General features: G+C 40.7%; 1 protein-coding gene across 2 annotated transcripts; it reads right to left on the reverse strand.

Moving 5' to 3' along the window:
* Positions 1–1,101: 1,101 nt before the first annotated feature.
* On the reverse strand, positions 1,102–6,104 carry LOC135231736 (prostate and testis expressed protein 14-like). Of its 2 annotated transcripts, none has more exons than XR_010322485.1 (3): positions 3,748–6,101; positions 1,889–1,986; positions 1,102–1,295 (listed from the first exon to the last, which is right to left on the reverse strand). XR_010322485.1 is itself a non-coding variant. In XM_064288664.1 (3 exons), exons 1-3 carry the CDS (start codon positions 3,806–3,808, stop codon positions 1,111–1,113), a joined length of 360 nt encoding a protein of 119 aa, XP_064144734.1. In that variant the 5' UTR covers positions 3,809–6,104; the 3' UTR covers positions 1,102–1,110. The 2 variants fall into 2 exon arrangements, 1 of the variants encoding a protein (XP_064144734.1); XM_064288664.1 differs by having other exon boundaries at positions 1,889–2,002; positions 3,748–6,104.
* Between the last annotated feature and the right edge of the window lie 11,564 nt (positions 6,105–17,668).

Raw genomic sequence — 17,668 nt, forward strand, 5'->3', positions numbered from 1 at the left:
TAGATAGAAAGTTATACAGACAGATAAAGTAAAAGGATGTAGAAAGATGTATCACGTAAATACTAACCCATGGAAAACTGCAGTGGATTTATTACCAGGAATATGAATATTATCAGGGATAAAGAAGGACATTAATGACAGAAAGGCCAATCCACCAAGAAGGCATAATACTCCTGGATGTTTTATGCACTAACAAAAGCATGTCAAAATGCATAAAGCAACAACAATGAAAATGGAGAAATAGACCAATTCCTAGCATTAGCTAGAGAATTCAAAACTCTTCTCTCAGTGTTCAATAGAACAAGTTGACCAAAAAAAAAAAAAAAAGAATCACTGGATGAAATATCTAAATACACTGTCAAACAACTAGTTCTAATCGACATTTATAGGTGGTAGTAAAATATTCATTCCTTTCAACTGCTCTGGAACATTCATGAAGATAGATTATACTGTGGCCGTGTTAGTTATCTAGTGCTTTTATAACAGAAACACCACAAGTGAGTGGCTTTAAAAAACGAAAATTTATTTTCTCACAATTCAGAAGGCTATAAGTTCGAATTCACAGCACCAGCTCAAGGGAAAGGTTTGGCTTTTTCTCTCCTGACTATGGAGCAAGATCCTTGTCTCTTCAACTTCTGCTTCCTGGTTCCTTGAAGATCTCCATGTGTCTTCGCATTTATTTTACCTCATCTCTGCTCTGCTTGCTTGTTTAACCTCTTTTATATCTCAAAGGAATTGACTCAAGATACACCCTATGCTACATTAACCCTGCCTCATTAACATAACAAAGACAACCCATCTTCAAATGGGATTATAACCACAGCTATAGAGGTTAGAATTTATAACACATATTTTGGGGGGACATAGTTCAATCCATAACATTGGCCATAAAACAAGCCTGAAAAACTCAAAGCAAATTATACAGAAGGGTGGAAAAATGCAAGGGAATGAGACTAGAATCTAAGAAATGAGAGAGCACCACAAGTGGTGGGAGGGAGGAAATATCTATCCGGTGGGATGAGCTATCCAAATTTGAAGACTGGTAGCTGGGTCAGAGCAGGTTTCATGGCTTGTACAATGTAGGGGAAAGAGAGCCCAGTCTTCTGGTGCTTATTCGTGAGAAGGGAAAAGGATTGAAATGGACGGACAACGATCACGCTTAAGTTGCAAATCCCTAAACTTGTTACAGAAATTCTTTGTGCAAACTGAAACAGATATATAAAAAGGACATTCGAGTATGCTGATGTTCCTGCCAAAGTACCGACAGTCCTGGGATCCATACAGGAGCGTGTCACCTGAAGAAGACAAAAAAAAGAAAAGGATCTCTAATTTCTACCTCCAAATCCACTCCAGGAAGGCAACCATTTGCCACCTAAGAGGTAAGCGATAAACATTTGTTGGAAGAGAAAGAATCACTGAATGAGTGAGGTTAAAGAGCACATTGCCCTGAGCATCAAGGGCTTGGTGGGAAGGGACTGAAATGACTGAGGTGGGCCCTTGGTGGGTCAACCTGTCCCAGCCCCAAATCCTTCCTACTGAGCCTTCATTTCCCAAAAGTCCTGCCATAAACTAGCCCCAGGGGAATATTTCTAGCCCAATTCCTGTCATCCCTCAGAATCTAATAGGCTCTTTTTGCCTGATGATCTTGCAGAACCCAGGGCCCCAAAATCCTTCAGCAAAGCTTTTTTTATCCTAATAGGTTTACTGGGCCCATTAAGTGTCAGTGACAACACAGCACCGGAACAAGAGGACACTGTTACAACTCTTTAAGGGAAAGGAAAACAATCTTCCCTCACTCTCTGCTCTGGACCCCAGGGCACCTGAGAGAACCACTTTGCTGAAAATGTGGCAAAGGTCACACCAAGAGGACTTCTCAGTCTCCACCTACCTTCATAACGCATGAAGAGAGCACACTCCTTGCCAAAACTGGCATCACACGTGGTTCTTTTAGTCTTGCAACTCCCATCATGTATGATGTGAGGACACCTGTAACATCGTAGAGCTTGAAAGCCAAAATCAGTAAATGAGGCTCTTTCTGTGTTTATTTTTGCTCCTGTTCATGAGATGGTGCCCACCACCTGGCCCACACCGGGCGTGAACAATGGTCAGGTTCCCACAGGCATTATCATAGATTATTGTGCTAAAAGAGTGGTTTGATTTCTCCTGGTTGGCTTACCTCAGTGGAGCCTCTCCTGCATCTCTGGCGGGCCTGCACCAAGGGCCATTGTGGAGATGAGGCATGTGTGCCTGTGTAGTAAGGGCTGTGCCCAACTACAGGCAGAATTTCTATACTAACAGGTACTTATTCTCTATGAACTAGACTGCCTTCCTGGAGGGAGGAAATCATGGCCTACATTACCACTTCCCCAGGCCTCACATCTTGTGACCCTGGAACCCCCCTCTCAGCCTTTCAGAACAACCCTCATCCTCTGCCTCATCACCCACAAAGAGCCTTCCTAGACCCCTTTCAACTCAAAGTTAGGGCCCCCAGAAAGAAAGTTGGAGGAATTGGGAACTATCAAGAACTAGTACTGTGTGAGGAACTTTTAAATTTTGAGATGCCAGCAGGTCTGACTGGGGGATATTTGAAGACTAAAAGTAAGCACTCCATTCTGAAATTAAACTCAGGGTTTTACTTCTACACTCCTGGTGATCGTTAGGCTTCTGTTAAAATTTGCTGTTTAGAAAACAAAGCTCAGCTGTCCTTGTTATGTAATAGTGTTCCCACAGCTAGCCTTAGAGAAAGCTTCACTGAGCTGTTCAGGTAAATTAGAGCCCATAGATAAAGCTGTTGTTTTAACTATCTTAAAAAAATTCTTCAGCAAATGCCTAGGCATTATCTTTTTCTGTCAGCTAAATAAGCAGACTTTATTTATGATTTCCTAAGTAATGGCTGGAGCCCTGGTGGTGCAGTAGGTAAGAGCTCAGCTGCTAACCAGAATGTTCCCAGTTTGAATCCACCAAGTGCTCCTTGGAAACCCTACTGGGCAGTTCTACTCCTTCCTATGAGGTCACTATGAGTCGGAATCGACTTGACAGCATCAGGTTTGCTTTTCTGGTTTCACGAATGGTCAGTTCTGTATCCAAAGATTCCAGTTAAGTTGGCCTAGCTACAAATATATCGCTACACTTTCATGTCAAAATTCTTTATACTTTTCAGTGACAAGTATTTCCTTAGTTAAAAGGCATCAGGTATGAGAGGTGTGTTACACTAGAAACTGATATACAAAAAGTTTTACAGGTAATTGCAACTCTTGTAAATCTCACTTCCTTTCCTGCCATCGCTTTGAAGTGAAACTGTTATATGTACCCACTCAACTTGTTAAATATCTTTGTTTTCCCTGTAAGGCAGAGCATACCGCTATAGCTAAACTGAACACATGCTCTAACGTGGTTCATTCTTTCAATAAATTTTATTTCTTTTTCATATCAAATTGGAGTATTGGTCCAGTGAGTTCTCCAGGACAGTACCAACATGGGAGGTGGGATAAGCCTGAAGAAATAGAGGAGAAAGAAGGAAAAAATAAAGAGGACCAAATCTGGGCTGAAAGTGAAAAGAGAGTGGAGGCCTAGGAGGAATAAAACAAGCAGTGTTTGGGATAGAGGCTGTGAAGACCACCACTAAAGGGAAGGTCAGGACCATCCTTGCACCTCACTCCTCACTTCCCCATGGACCAATAATCCACAATCACTGCAGCTCAGCTAGACTCAGCCCCCACCCTCCTTCCAGATGATCCCAGAACTTACCTTGTAGGAAGCCCAACAGCAAGGAAAGGCCCAGCATCAGCAGCAGGAGGCGCTTATCCATCTCAGAACCCAACACAAAGGAGGAGCAGAAGACAGAAAATAGAGCCTACAGGTGCCTCACACACCCACAATCACTGCTTTATAACCCCAGCCTGGAGGGACAGCCAATGAGAGCCCGGGTGGAGGGCGTAGTTCCCTTCTCAGAAAGGAGCTATGACCCTGAATCCTCCCAGATTCCTGGCTCTGCTTACCTCCCCGGCCAGTCAAGGGAGCCATGTTCTTTCATGGCTTCTTCCTATCTCATTTGAACTAGATTTATAAAATGAGAAATATTGTTAAAGTAAATATAGAAGAAAATATGATTGTAAAAAAAAAACTCAGCATTTCATGAATGAGAGGATTTGGATTTTCTTCAACACCCAAGGACATAACATCAACATAAGATCAGGAACTTAGCCTAGAAAATAAAGGCAGAATTCTAAGAATATAAAGATAAGCTGTTACAAGCTCCCCCTAAGAGCGACTGTGTAATTAAAGACAATTTTTGTCATTTTAACAGAGATAAAACCAAACTTTTCCTTTGCATACTCTTTGACAGAAAAGATTTTTAAAATCCTATCATGTGTTACTCAGCTTGACTGTAAACCATCCCTTTACCACAAACTATCTACTACTTTTCATATGGGTAGAGCTTTGCCCCTTACTTAGTTTTTGATTATACAACAACTAGATTCTTTTTACATTAGAGAAAACTGCCTTCTAGTTTGAACAGAATCCATCTTGCACACATTGCCTAATCTAGACAAAATCCAACCTTTAAGCTACCAAAACAAACTTGAAAACTGTATTCAAGCTGTTATACTAAGAAGATAATTACAGTTGAAATACCTTTTTTGTCATTACAAATTCACTTTCATTAATTTCTGAGAATATTGTGATTATATCCTTTTTAAGTGCTCATTTATCTTGAAATCAAAATATAAAACCTTGAGAGGATATTCTAACCTAATTTGGTAATACCACCCAGAGTTAAAAAATATGAAATATACACACTTAACATAACCTGAAACTCAAACACATCACCATTGAGTCGATTCCAATGCGTAGAGTCCTCGTGAGGCAGAGTACATCTGCCCATAGGGTTTCCGAGAAGTGCCTGGTGGATTCAAACTGCAGACCTTTTGATTATCAGCTCTAGCTCTTAACCACTATACCACCATGATTTTATGGGAATAGAAACACTAATTTACTTGTCCTGAGGTCGGGTGACTTAACCCTGTCTTCTGCATGTTTTAAAGAATCTGTTAAGGGAAATTTTGGAACTGTTCTTTCAGAAGCCACACTATATCAATCAAAATAAGCACCAAATATCTTGGACATGTGAACGATCGTCTTTTATCTAGTGCACTGCTTAAAGAAATCAGTTTAACAATCTCAAAATCTCTCCAAAGGAAACCACTGCAGGCACAAATTATCCTTGTTAACTTATGCTATTAGAAAGATAGATGGAAGAATTAGGAGTGAGAGGACATGTAAAATGCAGGACTTTTCAGGGATAGGAGAGGATTGAGACTTCAATAACCCCATGCGAGCTAGCAAGTTGGGAAGGAATGAGATGCTTACGCATCTTGATTCTTGGGCCATGCCCTGATTGTTGGCCACCTCCAAACAGAAAACTGAGTCTATATCCTCTCTCAAGTGAAAACAAGAGAGCAAGCTTTCTCTGGATCAAAGCCAAGCTCTCAGAACAACAACAACAAAAAGAAAAATGGAAGGCGAACCTCATGCAGTTTTATAGGTGACCCACAATAAAGTTTGTCCAAATGGAAGTTGGTCTGGTAGGAACTTCAGACTAGCCTGTCTCTGAGGCTACCTCAAACAACAGGCCGAAGGAGCCTAGGTCTGTGTTCTACTCTATAATTCTCCTTTTTATGACAAACACAATTTTAGACTGCACAACACAAAACAGTAACAGTAGCACAAAGAAATTAAAGCACACAGTGTTTACTCAATCAGTTAATCTCCGTGCACACAGGGAGACCTCTCTGTTCAGACAAACAGGGAGATTCATCTTAGGCCAGTTACAACAAGTCGTAAGGAGAAGAGAGAGGAAATGTAGAAGAAAATGAAGTAAAAAGGCTAACCTTAGCATGAAGAATTTGAATCGTGCTCCCTGCCCTTCCTGAGGTTAGTTGATATTGGCTACCAGGTGGTACTTGGCGCGGGGGCAGCCTGGGTTCATTTGAACAAATTCTGAGATGTTGTCAGGAGGTATCAAATAAAAAAGACACCTCAGTTACTCAAGGAATTCCAAAGGTTGTTTCTCAGAGAAAAGAACAAAAGCTAAGTAACATTGGATAAAGTTAAATTCTTTCTACAAGGTAACTTTAAGCAAGTTTGGGGTTAGAAGTCATGTCACAAAAAGTATTCGCACAATTTGATAGTCACCGTGTCTCCTTATTCCTTTTCATGTGTTCTTGGGTACATTCCACATTGGTCAGTGAATTTTGTGAATTTTTCCCGGTACTGAGAGACATCTGTCAAATTTTCTGACCCTCGGTTTCTCTCTTTAGCAATTCCCAGAGTCATTCAATCAGTATCTGAATTGATGAGGGAATATTGGTTTACCTGATATTGAGTAATGTCTATATTGAGAGCATGGAAGGAGAGGAAGGGGAATGTGCAAGAGAGGTGAATCCTCATCTATCATACTAGTAATTCCATAGATAATATCAACCAACGATGCATCAGAAACAGTGATATAAATTTATTATTTCATAAGGTAAATTTCAGAAAAATTCCTAAACAAGTTGTGAGTGACTGTAGAAGATAGTGAAAGGTATCTATCCGGAGGAATGCTGAGTTTTTTAATAAGCACTATGTGTACATGCGGAGCCCTGCTGACACAGTGTTTAAGAGCTCAGCTGCTAAGCAAAAAGTTAGCAGTTCAAATACACCAGCCACTCCTTGGAAACCCAGCCGGGCAGTTCTATTCTCTCATATAGGAACGATATGAGTCGGAATTGACTCAATGGTAAAGGTTTGGGGTTTTTTCCTTCCTTTTTTTTTTTTTTTTAATATGAACATGTAAATCTTATCTAATGACCTAAAACTCAGAGAATTCAGGGCAAGATTCCCAGAGGAGTTCCCGTTTCATTTTCTTGTCATGGCTTGTTCAACAGGCATTTCTTTCTCACATTTGAAGGGGTACAGGCTGAAATCACTGGTCCAGTCTACTTCCAAACGTCTTTCCTTGAAGTCCACGAACCCAAATGCTCCTTAGAGGCCAGGATGGCAAGAATTCACCTTGCTTGCTTTGGTCACATATCAGGGAAGGCCAATTGCTAGGAATGCACCAAAAAATACAAGGAAACCTTCTATGCAATGGATTGACCTAATAGCTGGAACAATGGATGCAAATTACCAAGGACCATAAAGATTGTCTAGGTCTGGGCAATCTTCTATTCTGTTATATATAAAGTAATGCTGAGTCAGAACCACTCCACAGCAACTAAGGACAACAGCAACATCACTTGTTATGTTTTAGACTTGTGGAATGACATCAAGGACATCATTCATGAAGAAAGCAAGAGGTCACTGAAAAGACAAGAAAGAAAGAAAAGACCAGAAAAAAAGAAAACAGCAAGGTGGATGTCAGAGGAGACTCTGAAACTTGCTCTTGAGCGTCGAGCAGCTAAAGCAAAAGGAAGAATTGATGAACTAAAAGAACTGAACAGGAGATTTCAAAGGGCCTCTCGAGAAGACAAAGTAAAGTATTATAACGACCTGTGCAAAGAACTGGAGATGGAAAATCAAAAGGGAAGAACACGCTCGGCATTTCTCAAGCTGAAAGAAATGAAGAAAAAATTCAAGCCTCGAGTTGTAGTAGTGAAGGATTCCTCGGGAAAATATTAAATGATGCAGGAAGCATCAAAAGAAGATGGAAGGAATACACAGAGTCATTATACCAAAGAGAATGGGTCGATATTGAACCATTTCAAGAGGTGGCATATGATCAGGAACCGATGGTACTGAAGGAAGAAGTCCAGGCTGCTCTGAAGGCATTGGCGAAAAACAAGGCTCCAGGAATTGATGGAATATCAATTGAGATGTTTCAACAAACAGATGCAGCACTGGAGGTGCGCATTCGTCTATGCCAAGAAATATGGAAGACAGCTTCCTGTCCAACTGATTGGAAGAGATCCATATTTATGCCTATTCCCAAGAAAGGTGATCCAACCGAATGTGGAAATTATAGAACAATATCATTAATATCACACGCAGGCAAAATCTGCTGAAGATCATTCAAAAATGGCTGCAGCAGCATATTGACAGGGAACTGCCAGAAATTCAGGCTGGTTTCAGAAGAAGACATGGAACCAGGGATATCATTCCCGATGTCAGATGGACCCTGGCTGAAAGCAGAGAATACCAGAAGGATGTTTACCTGTGTTTTGTTGATTATGCAAAGGCATTTGACTGTGTGGATCATAACAAACTATGGACAACACTGCGAAGAATGGGAATTCCAGAACACTTAACTGTGCTCATGAGGAACCTTTACATAGATCAAGAGGCAGTTGTTCGGATAGAACAAGGGGATAGTGATTGGTTTAAAGTCAAGAAAGGTGTGCATCAGGGTTCTATTCTTTCACCACAGCTATTGAATCTGTATGCGGAACAAATAATCCGAGAAGCTGGACTATATGAAGAAGAATGGGGCATCAGGATTGGAGGAAGACTCATTAACAACCTGCATTCTGCAGATGACACAACCTTGCTTCCTGAAAGTGAAGAGGACTTGAAGCACTTACTAATGAAGATCAAAGTCCACAATGTTCAGTATGGATTACACCTCAACATAAAGAAAACAAAAATCCTCACAACTGGACCAGTGAGCAACATCATGATAAACGGAGAAAAGATTGAAGTTGTCAAGGATTTCGTTTTACTTGGATCCACAATCAACAGCCATGGAAGCAGCAGTCAAGAAATCAAAAGACGCATTGCGTTGGGCAAATCTGCTGCAAAGGACCTCTTCAAAGTGTTGAAGCACAAAGATGTCACCCTGAAGACTAAGGAGCACCTGACCCAAGCCATAGTATTTTCAATCGCCTCATAGGCATGTAAAAGCTGCACAATGAAAAAGGAAGACCGAGGAATAGTTGACGCCTTTGGATTGTGGTGTTGCCGAAGAAAATTGAATATACCATGGACTGCCAAAAGAACGAACAAATCTGTCTTGGAAGAAGCGTGGCCAGAATGCTCCTTAGAGGCAAGGATGGTGAGACTGTGTCTTACATACTTTGGACATGTTGTCAGGAGGGATCAGTCCCTGGAGAAGGATATCATACTTGGCAGAGCACAGGGTCAGTGGAAAAGAGGAAGACCCTCAACGAGGTGGATTGACACAGTGGCTGCAACAATGAGCGCAAGCATAACAACGATTGTAAGGGTGGCGCAGGACCGGGCAGTGTTTCATTCTGTTGTGCATAGTGTCACTATGAGTCGGAACCGACTCGATGGCACCTAACAACAACAACAACAACAGGTGAACATACTCAACACAAGCCTGAACACAGTAGGTGTTTCATGAAGAACAGTAATGAATTATTGAGGTTTCCCTCAATGATTAAGTTTTCAACACTTAATTTATATGTTACCTATATAATACTTTATAGATTCCCATTACGACCATACTGTGAGGCATGACGATATAAAAGCTGATCAATGTAAGAGTCTAATCTCTACAATCTACTAAAAAATGCAACAACTCAGCATCAAAAAGACAAACAACCCAACCGCAAAATGAGCAAACGATATGAACAGAACCTTAACTTAAGAGGACATTCAAGCAGCCAACATGCATGTGAATAGATGTTCACAATCCTTAACTATTAAAAAAAAAAAAAAAAAAAAATTAAAAATAGAGAGATGCAAATCAAAACTACAGTGAGATAACCATCTTATGCTGGCTGATATGGCACTGCTTTAAAAAAAAGACTGATTACAACAAGTAATGGCAAGCGTGAGGGGACATTGGAACCCTTACCTATTGTTGGTATAAGTATAAAATGGCACACCCACTAAGGTAAACTCTATGGCCCTTCCTCAAAAAAATGGAGTTACATCTACCCTATGATCTAGCAATTCCACTCTTAGGTATATACCCCAGAGACCTAGAAAGAATGACACAGACATATGCACTCATGTTCATTACTGCTTTATTCACAATAGCAAATGAATGGAAATACACGAAGTGCCTATCAACTGAAGAATGGATAAGCAACTTATGGTACATAAATACAGTGGGATTCTACACAAGAATCAAGAACAATGATGAGTCCGCAAAACATATTATAACATGGATGGATCTGGAGGGCATAATGCTAAGTGAAATAAGTCAATCACATAAGGATAAATATTCCAGGATTCTTTTATAAGAAAACAAGAATAGCTTAAAGACAGAGACCAATGTTTATTGGTGATTACCAGGGAGAAAAGGTGGAGAGAAGAAAGTATAATTTGGATTGTAGAGACTTGTTAATTTTTTTGGTGATGGGAATAGCGACACCTAATGTGGATGTAGTCAGCACAGCACAACCAAAGGAAAATCGAATGCTTGAGCACATATGGATGGATATAGGTATATTGGTATACAGGTAGGTATAGGTGCATACATAGATGAGAACAGATAGAAGTATGTACGGGTATGTGTAAATACAAACGTGCGGATGCAGGCACATATATTAGTTGGATACACAAATACACATACTCCACAGACGTAACCAAATACCTTCCAAGATTATTTTTCTGGGTTTGAAAGGTTAGGGCCCTTGTCTCTTTAGACAACTCAGTCAATTGGCATAACATAGTTCACAACAATCATGATCTGCATCCTAGTGAAGTGAAAAGCACCTTGGGAGAGGCCATCTGAGACACAACGACAGGTCTCTACAAGACAGGAGCAAACAGTAAAAGTTAACTAAAAGTTCAGAGAAGAAACAAGTCTATAAGACCCACGGCATCATCTACCACGAAAACGGAAGAACTAAATTGACCCGGCTACCACGAATGACTGTCCTGACTTGAGGTGATGATAGATGATTCTGGAAAGAATGGGAGGAAAATGTGGAGCAGAACTCAAATTCTTGTCTTAAAAAGCCAGACAGACTGGGGCAGTAGAGAACAGAGGACTCCCTGAGAATACCACCCTGTTGTTCTAGTTGGGTGCCTTCAGTCAGTTCCCAATCACAGGGCCTCAATGCACAATACAATGAAACACTGCCCATTACTGGGTCATGCTCACATTCATTATGTGTGAGCTCATAGTTGCAGCCACCATGTCAATCCACATTGTTGAGAATCTCCTGTCTTTCACTGACCACTACTTTACCAAGCTTGATGTCCTTCTCCAGGAACTCGACCCTTCTGATAACAGATCCAAAGTATGTGAGATGAAGTCTTGCCATTCTGGCCACTAAGAAGAGTTCTGTCTGTTACTTCTTCCCAGACAGATTTGTTCTTTCTTTTGACAGTGCATGGTATAGGCATGATTCTTCGCAAATACCATAATTCAAAGGCTTCAATTCTTTGGTCTTCCTTCTTCATTGTCCTAGCTTTCGCATGCATAAGCGGTGATTGAAATCAGGGCCTACGCTGTTGAAATGGGCCCACACAGGTGTATGCAGGGGCGAAAGGCATTCAAAGTCTCTGAACCCCTTATGCCCGTGCCTAGGCAAAGAAGCTGTTTCTGCCCTGGGTTCCCTGCTTGGGGGAGCTGGCAGATTACTTTGTCTCCTGTTGGTTAATTTGTTCCCTCTCCAAGGCCTGGAGAATGGCTCAGGTCAAGTGCAGAATCCTTCATCCGGCCCAGGGCATGCAGCCTGCTGGAACACAGTGCAGAGTGGGAAGGGAGCAGGTAGGTGAGACAGAGGTTTATTCTCAAGGGGTAGTTTTGGAGGGCAGTGGGTTAAACGCAGGTACTTATCGTTTCCCGATTGAGGATCACTTCTTGATTGCTCTGGAGGATTGAATAGACTCCCCACTGTTCAGCCCCTCCCAATTTGGAAAATACGTCCAGAATGCCTCTGCTTGCCTCACCGTGCTTGCGGCTGCAGAATCAGCCTGTGAGGTGCTGCTTCCTGCCGGCCCAGGTCTGCCAATTTTTCAGACCTCGGGTATTATCCTCTTAGTCCCCCTCACTATAATTTACAACAACAAAAAAAAAAACACAAGTTGCCATCGATTCATTTCTGACTCATAGTAATGATGTAGGACAGAGTAGAATTGCCCCATAAGTTTTCCAAGGAGCAGCTGGTGGAATGGAACTACCAAAGTTTTGGTTAGCAGCCATGGTTCTTAACCACTGTACCACTAGGGCTTTCTCACGAAGAGCCCTCCTAAAATGCGTAATTTCAAGGATCATAGATGCCTGTGAGCAACCACCAAGACTACAAATGGTATCCAAAATAATCAGTCTACAGAAGCTAATGGAACCACAAGATGAGACTCCAGATTGCTCCCATGAAGTTGTCTTCTAACTGGTGATCCAGATTACTACTTAAGCTCCTTGACAGTATGACCAAGGGCAGGTCATTGTCAAATAGAGAGACTGAAAATCAGAGAAATGGACAGATTCCTTAGAGTACATGGGAAAATTCACAAAGGTAAATGACTGATGTGGAATGCAACCAAGAACAAATAAACAGGAATAAGGAAACACATTGGAGACACCATCCTTACAATCATTGTTATGCTTGAGCTCATTATTGCACCAGCTGTGTCAATCCAACTCGTCAACAGTCTTCCTCTTTTTTCGCTGATCCTGTACTTTGTCAAGCATGATGTCCTTCTCCAGGGACTCATGAGCACAACTAAGTGCTCTGGAATTCCCATTCTTTGCAATGTTATCCATATTTGTTATGATCCACACAGTTGAATGCCTTTGCATAGTCAATAAAAACAAAGCTAAACATCCTTCTGGTATTCTCTGCTTTCAGCCAGGATCCATCTGACATCAGCAATGATATCCCTGGTTCCACGTCCTCTTCTGAAACTGGCCTGAAATTCCGGCAGTTCCCTGTCAATATAATGCTACAACCATTTTTGAATGATATTTAGCAAAATTTCCCTTGCATGTGATATTAATGATATTATTCTACGATTTCCGCATTCGGTTAGATCAACTTTCGTGGGAATAGGCATAAATATGGATCTGTTCCAGTCAGTTGGCCAGGAAACCGTCTTCCATATTTCTTGGCATAGACAAGTGAGCACCTCCAATCCTGCATCAGTTTGTTGAAACTTCGCAATTGATATTCCATCAATTCCTGGAGCCTCGTTTTTTGCCAAGGCCTTCAGAGCAGCTACGACTTCTTCCTTCAGTACCATCGATTCCTGATCATATGTTACCTCTTGAAATGGTTAAATATCGACTTGTACTTTTTGGTATAATGACTCTGTGTATTCCTTCCATCTTCTTTGGATGGTTCTTGCGTCATTTAATATTTTCCCTATAGAATCCTTCACTATTGCAACTCGAGGCTTGAACTTTTTCTTTAGTTCTTTCAGCTTGAGAAATGCCAAGCATGTTGTTCTCTTTTGGTTTTCTATCTCCAGCTCTTTGCACAGGTCATTATAATACTTCACTTTGTCTTCTCAAGCCTCCCTTTGAAATCTTCTGTTCAGTTCTTTTACTTCATCATTTATTCTTTTTGCTTTAGCTGCTCAACATTCGTGAGCCAATTTCAGAGTCTCCTCTGATATTCATCTTGGTCATTTCTTTCTTTTCTATCTTTTCCTGACCCCTTGCTTTCTTCATGTTTTATTTTCTCTGTACTTTGATAATTTTGACTGGATAAAGTAATGAAACCTCAGATAAAACCTGATAATAAAAGTTAAGAAAAAAAAACACACAAACTGAAATATAATATAAAGTCAACTAGTGATAAAAGCAAGAGGCAGTGGTGCTTCAGTGCTAGAATTTTCAAATTCTTTATGGGAAACCCATGAGAGAGACTCTGTGTTCAATTCCTGGCACATGTACCTCATGTTCAGGCACCACCTTGAGTACAGGTGTGAGACCTGCTTTTGGGCACTCAATTTGGGACTCTGAAGAACAAGAATAAAGGCAAGTAGACACATGAGATTATGTGGGCAGCTCCTATCTGGAGGGGAGATGAGAGGGCAGAGGGGGTCAGAAGCTGGCAGAATGGACACAAATACAGAGAGTGGAGAGAAGGAGTGTGCTATCTCATTGGGGGACAGCAACTGGGAGTATATGGCAAGGTGTATATAAAGTTTTGTATAAGAGACTAACTGGATTTGTAAACTTTCACTTAAAGCACAATAAAAAGTTTTAGAAAGAAAAAAAGAATCAGGGCAAGTGCAAAAGAATTTAGACACTTGATTGACACTCAAGCCCTGGTATGGTGTTAGCAGCTGCTTTCCTCCAGAGTTCTTACTATGTGAGAAAACAAATCCCTATTTTTTTTTTAACCCCGGGTACACCGGCACTGGGTCAGTTTGGTGTTTCATGATTTATACAAGGAACCATTTCTGTCTTTATTTATTATAATAATTTTTGTTAGTCTTTGGTTTTCTGAAAAGACATTGTCTTAAACTGAGTAAAGAAACATAAGTAGAAAATCATTTTTAATTATTGTTTTGTTCTTAATTCTCTATTTTCTTTTACTTTCTCACTTTGCTTTTGAGAACTTTAACACTATTGTTTTTTGTTGTTCTTTATTTGTCTGTTTTGTTTTTCTCCTGATCCTTACTATAAACCAAAACCAAACACGTTGCCACTTAGTCAATTCCAAAACATAGCAACCCGGAAGGACAGAGTACAACTGCCCATAGGATTTCCAAGGAACGGCTGGACGATTTGAACTGCCATTCCTTTGGTTAGCAGCTGTAGCTCTTAACCATACTGTTTTCTCTCTGTAAACTCTTAGTATCTTCTATTTATCCCTGGTGGGTGGAAATTTTATCACTAAGGATATCATATATAAAAGATTTTAACTCTTCCCTGTGTTATTTCTATTCCCTCCATGGCATTTCTTCGTATCAGTTTATGTTTCTCTCTCATATCGGAAATTTTCCTCCATAACTAGTGACATTGGCTCTGTGTTCACATTTCAGATAGAGATTCTAAGAAGCCACCGCAAGCCCTGTGTGCATAGGCGAGGAGATGGGTCATGAATACATGAAGCTTACTTTAGATAATGGAGGTCAACTGGACAAACAACACTTTTTTGGTTTTCCCAAATATCAAAACCCGTAGGTCTTTTTCTAGAACCAAAATTTTCAGAGAAAAATCTTCTAATCTCTTGCCTAGCTAGGAAGGAGTTGGCAGAGCCTGACTACCAGCCTTCTAGAAGCTGAAAAAAGAAGAGAACTATAGGTCTTATCATTCAGCATTCTGACTTTGACTTAATATCCACATACCTCACCTCCACTACCTTAATCCTGTACCTCGCTATGAGGCAGTTGTACTCTGCCCATAGGGTCACTATGACTGAGAATTGACTCAACAGCAACAGGTGTAATGTGTATAATCCTGTACCTAGTGCTCCCCACCTCAAGCCTCTCTGGTTTAATTTCCCAAAGAATATACCTTCCTTCCCCGAAGGGAGTATATGTGGGTGAGTACCTAGATGATTGGAATGGGGGTGGCTGGTAGTTCTATACGAGGGTCGGAACCCAGGAGAGAGGGGGGACCAGAGGGTCTTACTTGTTCTTATACATACTTATAGACAATCTTGTTGGAGGTATAATCGACATAACTTTCACCTTCTTCTGGTTGTACTTAAGTGCACCAACATGATACTTGCTGCTATCCCCCTGCATAAACACTTACATTTCCTTTCTTCTACTCTGCTAAATCAGTTACCTCTCCTCTAACCCTTGAATAAGGAGCCCTGGTGCTCCAATGGTTAAGCACTCAGCTGGTCATCCTTACCAGCTTGGTCATCGTTACCCACACGTCATTGCTGTGGGAGGAAAAACTGATGATCTGCTCCTGTAATGTTAGAGCCTAGAAAACACTTTGGGACAATTCTGCTCTTTCCCATCGGGTCTCTACAAATCAAAAATCAACTCGAAGGCACCAAATCACAACACTCCAGATAACACGGTTTGAAGCTTACAGTTATATACTTGTTTCACAGACAAACAAATGTCATTTCACAACATTAATACCTTAATGTTGACAATTCTGTCCTACCCTTCCCAAGGCTGAGATCTTATTCATTCCTTGCCAGAAATGGATCTTTTATCTATTTCCCAGTTCAATAGCACCTTCTTGTACTACTCTTGGCAAGAGTCACTAGGGTCACAGCACATTTTCAGAGGCCTTTTCTCTTTCCTATGTGTGCATAGTGTGTTCATAGTGTGTGCATATATGTACACAGTGGAAATTTTGACCTAGAAGGCCCAGCAGCCCTCATGTTTCCTTGGGAGACTTCTCACCCTTTCCTCTTTGCCTCTCAGCATCAGAAGCCTGTATGTTCAGCAAGTCTTTGTAGAGAGGTGCGGCACAATTTAAAATCTTTCTTCCCAGTCCTTGGCTCTGTACTTCCTAAGTAAGCCACTCATTTCTGGTAACATCTGTCCTCCAGCTGGGCTCCCTTTATGGGAACCTGCCCAACTCTAATGGGTCCTGTGTCTGCAGCTGGAACAGAATGGAAATCTCATACTAATCCAAGCTCTTTTGGTATCCACCTGCTTGCCTCTAACCAGGAAGTCTTCCGAAGGATTATGAATATCTGCATCCATAAGGTGGATGTATACATCACTTATACTTGTACACTCATTTGGGGCTCTAAATATTTCTTTCTGTGGTCTCTTGACCTCACAGACATTTCACTTTCCCAAGCTTCTCTCAATGGAGCTCTGGTTGCACAGTGCTTAAGAGCTCAGCTCGCAACCAAAACGTCAGCAGTTTGACCCCACTTTTCAGCACTCCAGAAGAAAGATTGGCAATTGGCTTCCACGAAGATTTACAGCTTGGAAATCCTAGACATATTTCTGCTCTGTCCTGTGGAGCCGTTATGAGTTGGAATCAACTCAACTGCAAAGGGTTTAGTTTCCCTCATCACAACTTCACCCAGGAAATTTAGCTCCTTTTCTCTATTCACCCCTTGGCCACCAAACTAAAATAGGCATTTAAGAGTACAAGAACTTTTGAAAAGCTGGGCATTAAACAGGAGGTTTTTATACTGCCACATTGCTTGGCCACCTCCCACTCAAGACTCTTCTCTAGTTTCTCCAACTTTCTCATTTCTCTAGAACCCTGGAGACCACAGATTTTCTGGAATCTTAATTTTCCTCCTTTTATTATGCACAACAATGTCTTTCTTTGTCCTTATCATATACCTAGCTCTAACTCCTTCTTAGATCATGTTCTCCATGCTGGGAGACTCACACTCCTTCTATTTGCAAATCGTATATTAAATCATGAAAAAACAATCATTATTCTTTTCAACTAATTGAAATATTTGGTTTTTCACAATTGTAACTACTCTATTTTGAGCCACTTGTTTGTAGAAAATAATGATCTCCCTGCTTGCATATGGAGTGACTGCTCAAAATAAAACTTATGATTCAATTTCTTGGTATTCTAATTATTTTAATAGTTGCTGAAAAGTTGTGGATGTAACTGAATTTAAGGAAATTCCTTGAAGTACTGAAAAGTAAACATATAATTGAAAATGCTGTATAAGTGATAAAGTTTAATTAGGATTTTGATATTTTTCTTTACTAGAAAAAGAAACCTGCTTCTACCGTATAAGCTAATCCTCACATTTCTATTTAACAGCCATTCTCAGGATCAGAGTAGGTATAGAACTAGGGGACTATCTACGTCATATTGGCAACAGTGCTTAGACCATCAGACGACCTCTACACAAAATGACTC

Source organism: Loxodonta africana, chromosome 7 (genome assembly GCF_030014295.1).
Source record: "Loxodonta africana isolate mLoxAfr1 chromosome 7, mLoxAfr1.hap2, whole genome shotgun sequence".
NCBI classification, from domain to species: Eukaryota; Metazoa; Chordata; class Mammalia; order Proboscidea; family Elephantidae; genus Loxodonta; species Loxodonta africana.

Coding starts and splice junctions, on each gene's coding strand:
- LOC135231736 (XM_064288664.1), bottom strand. CDS start 3,808: ATGGATAAGCGCCTCCTGCTGCTGATGCTGGGCCTTTCCTTGCTGTTG. Junction 2,003..3,747: donor GCTGTTGGGCTTCCTACAAG/GTAAGTTCTGGG, acceptor TTGGCTTTCAAG/CTCTACGATGTTACAGGTGT. Junction 1,296..1,888: donor TCTCTTCATGCGTTATGAAG/GTAGGTGGAGAC, acceptor TGTCTTCTTCAG/GTGACACGCTCCTGTATGGA.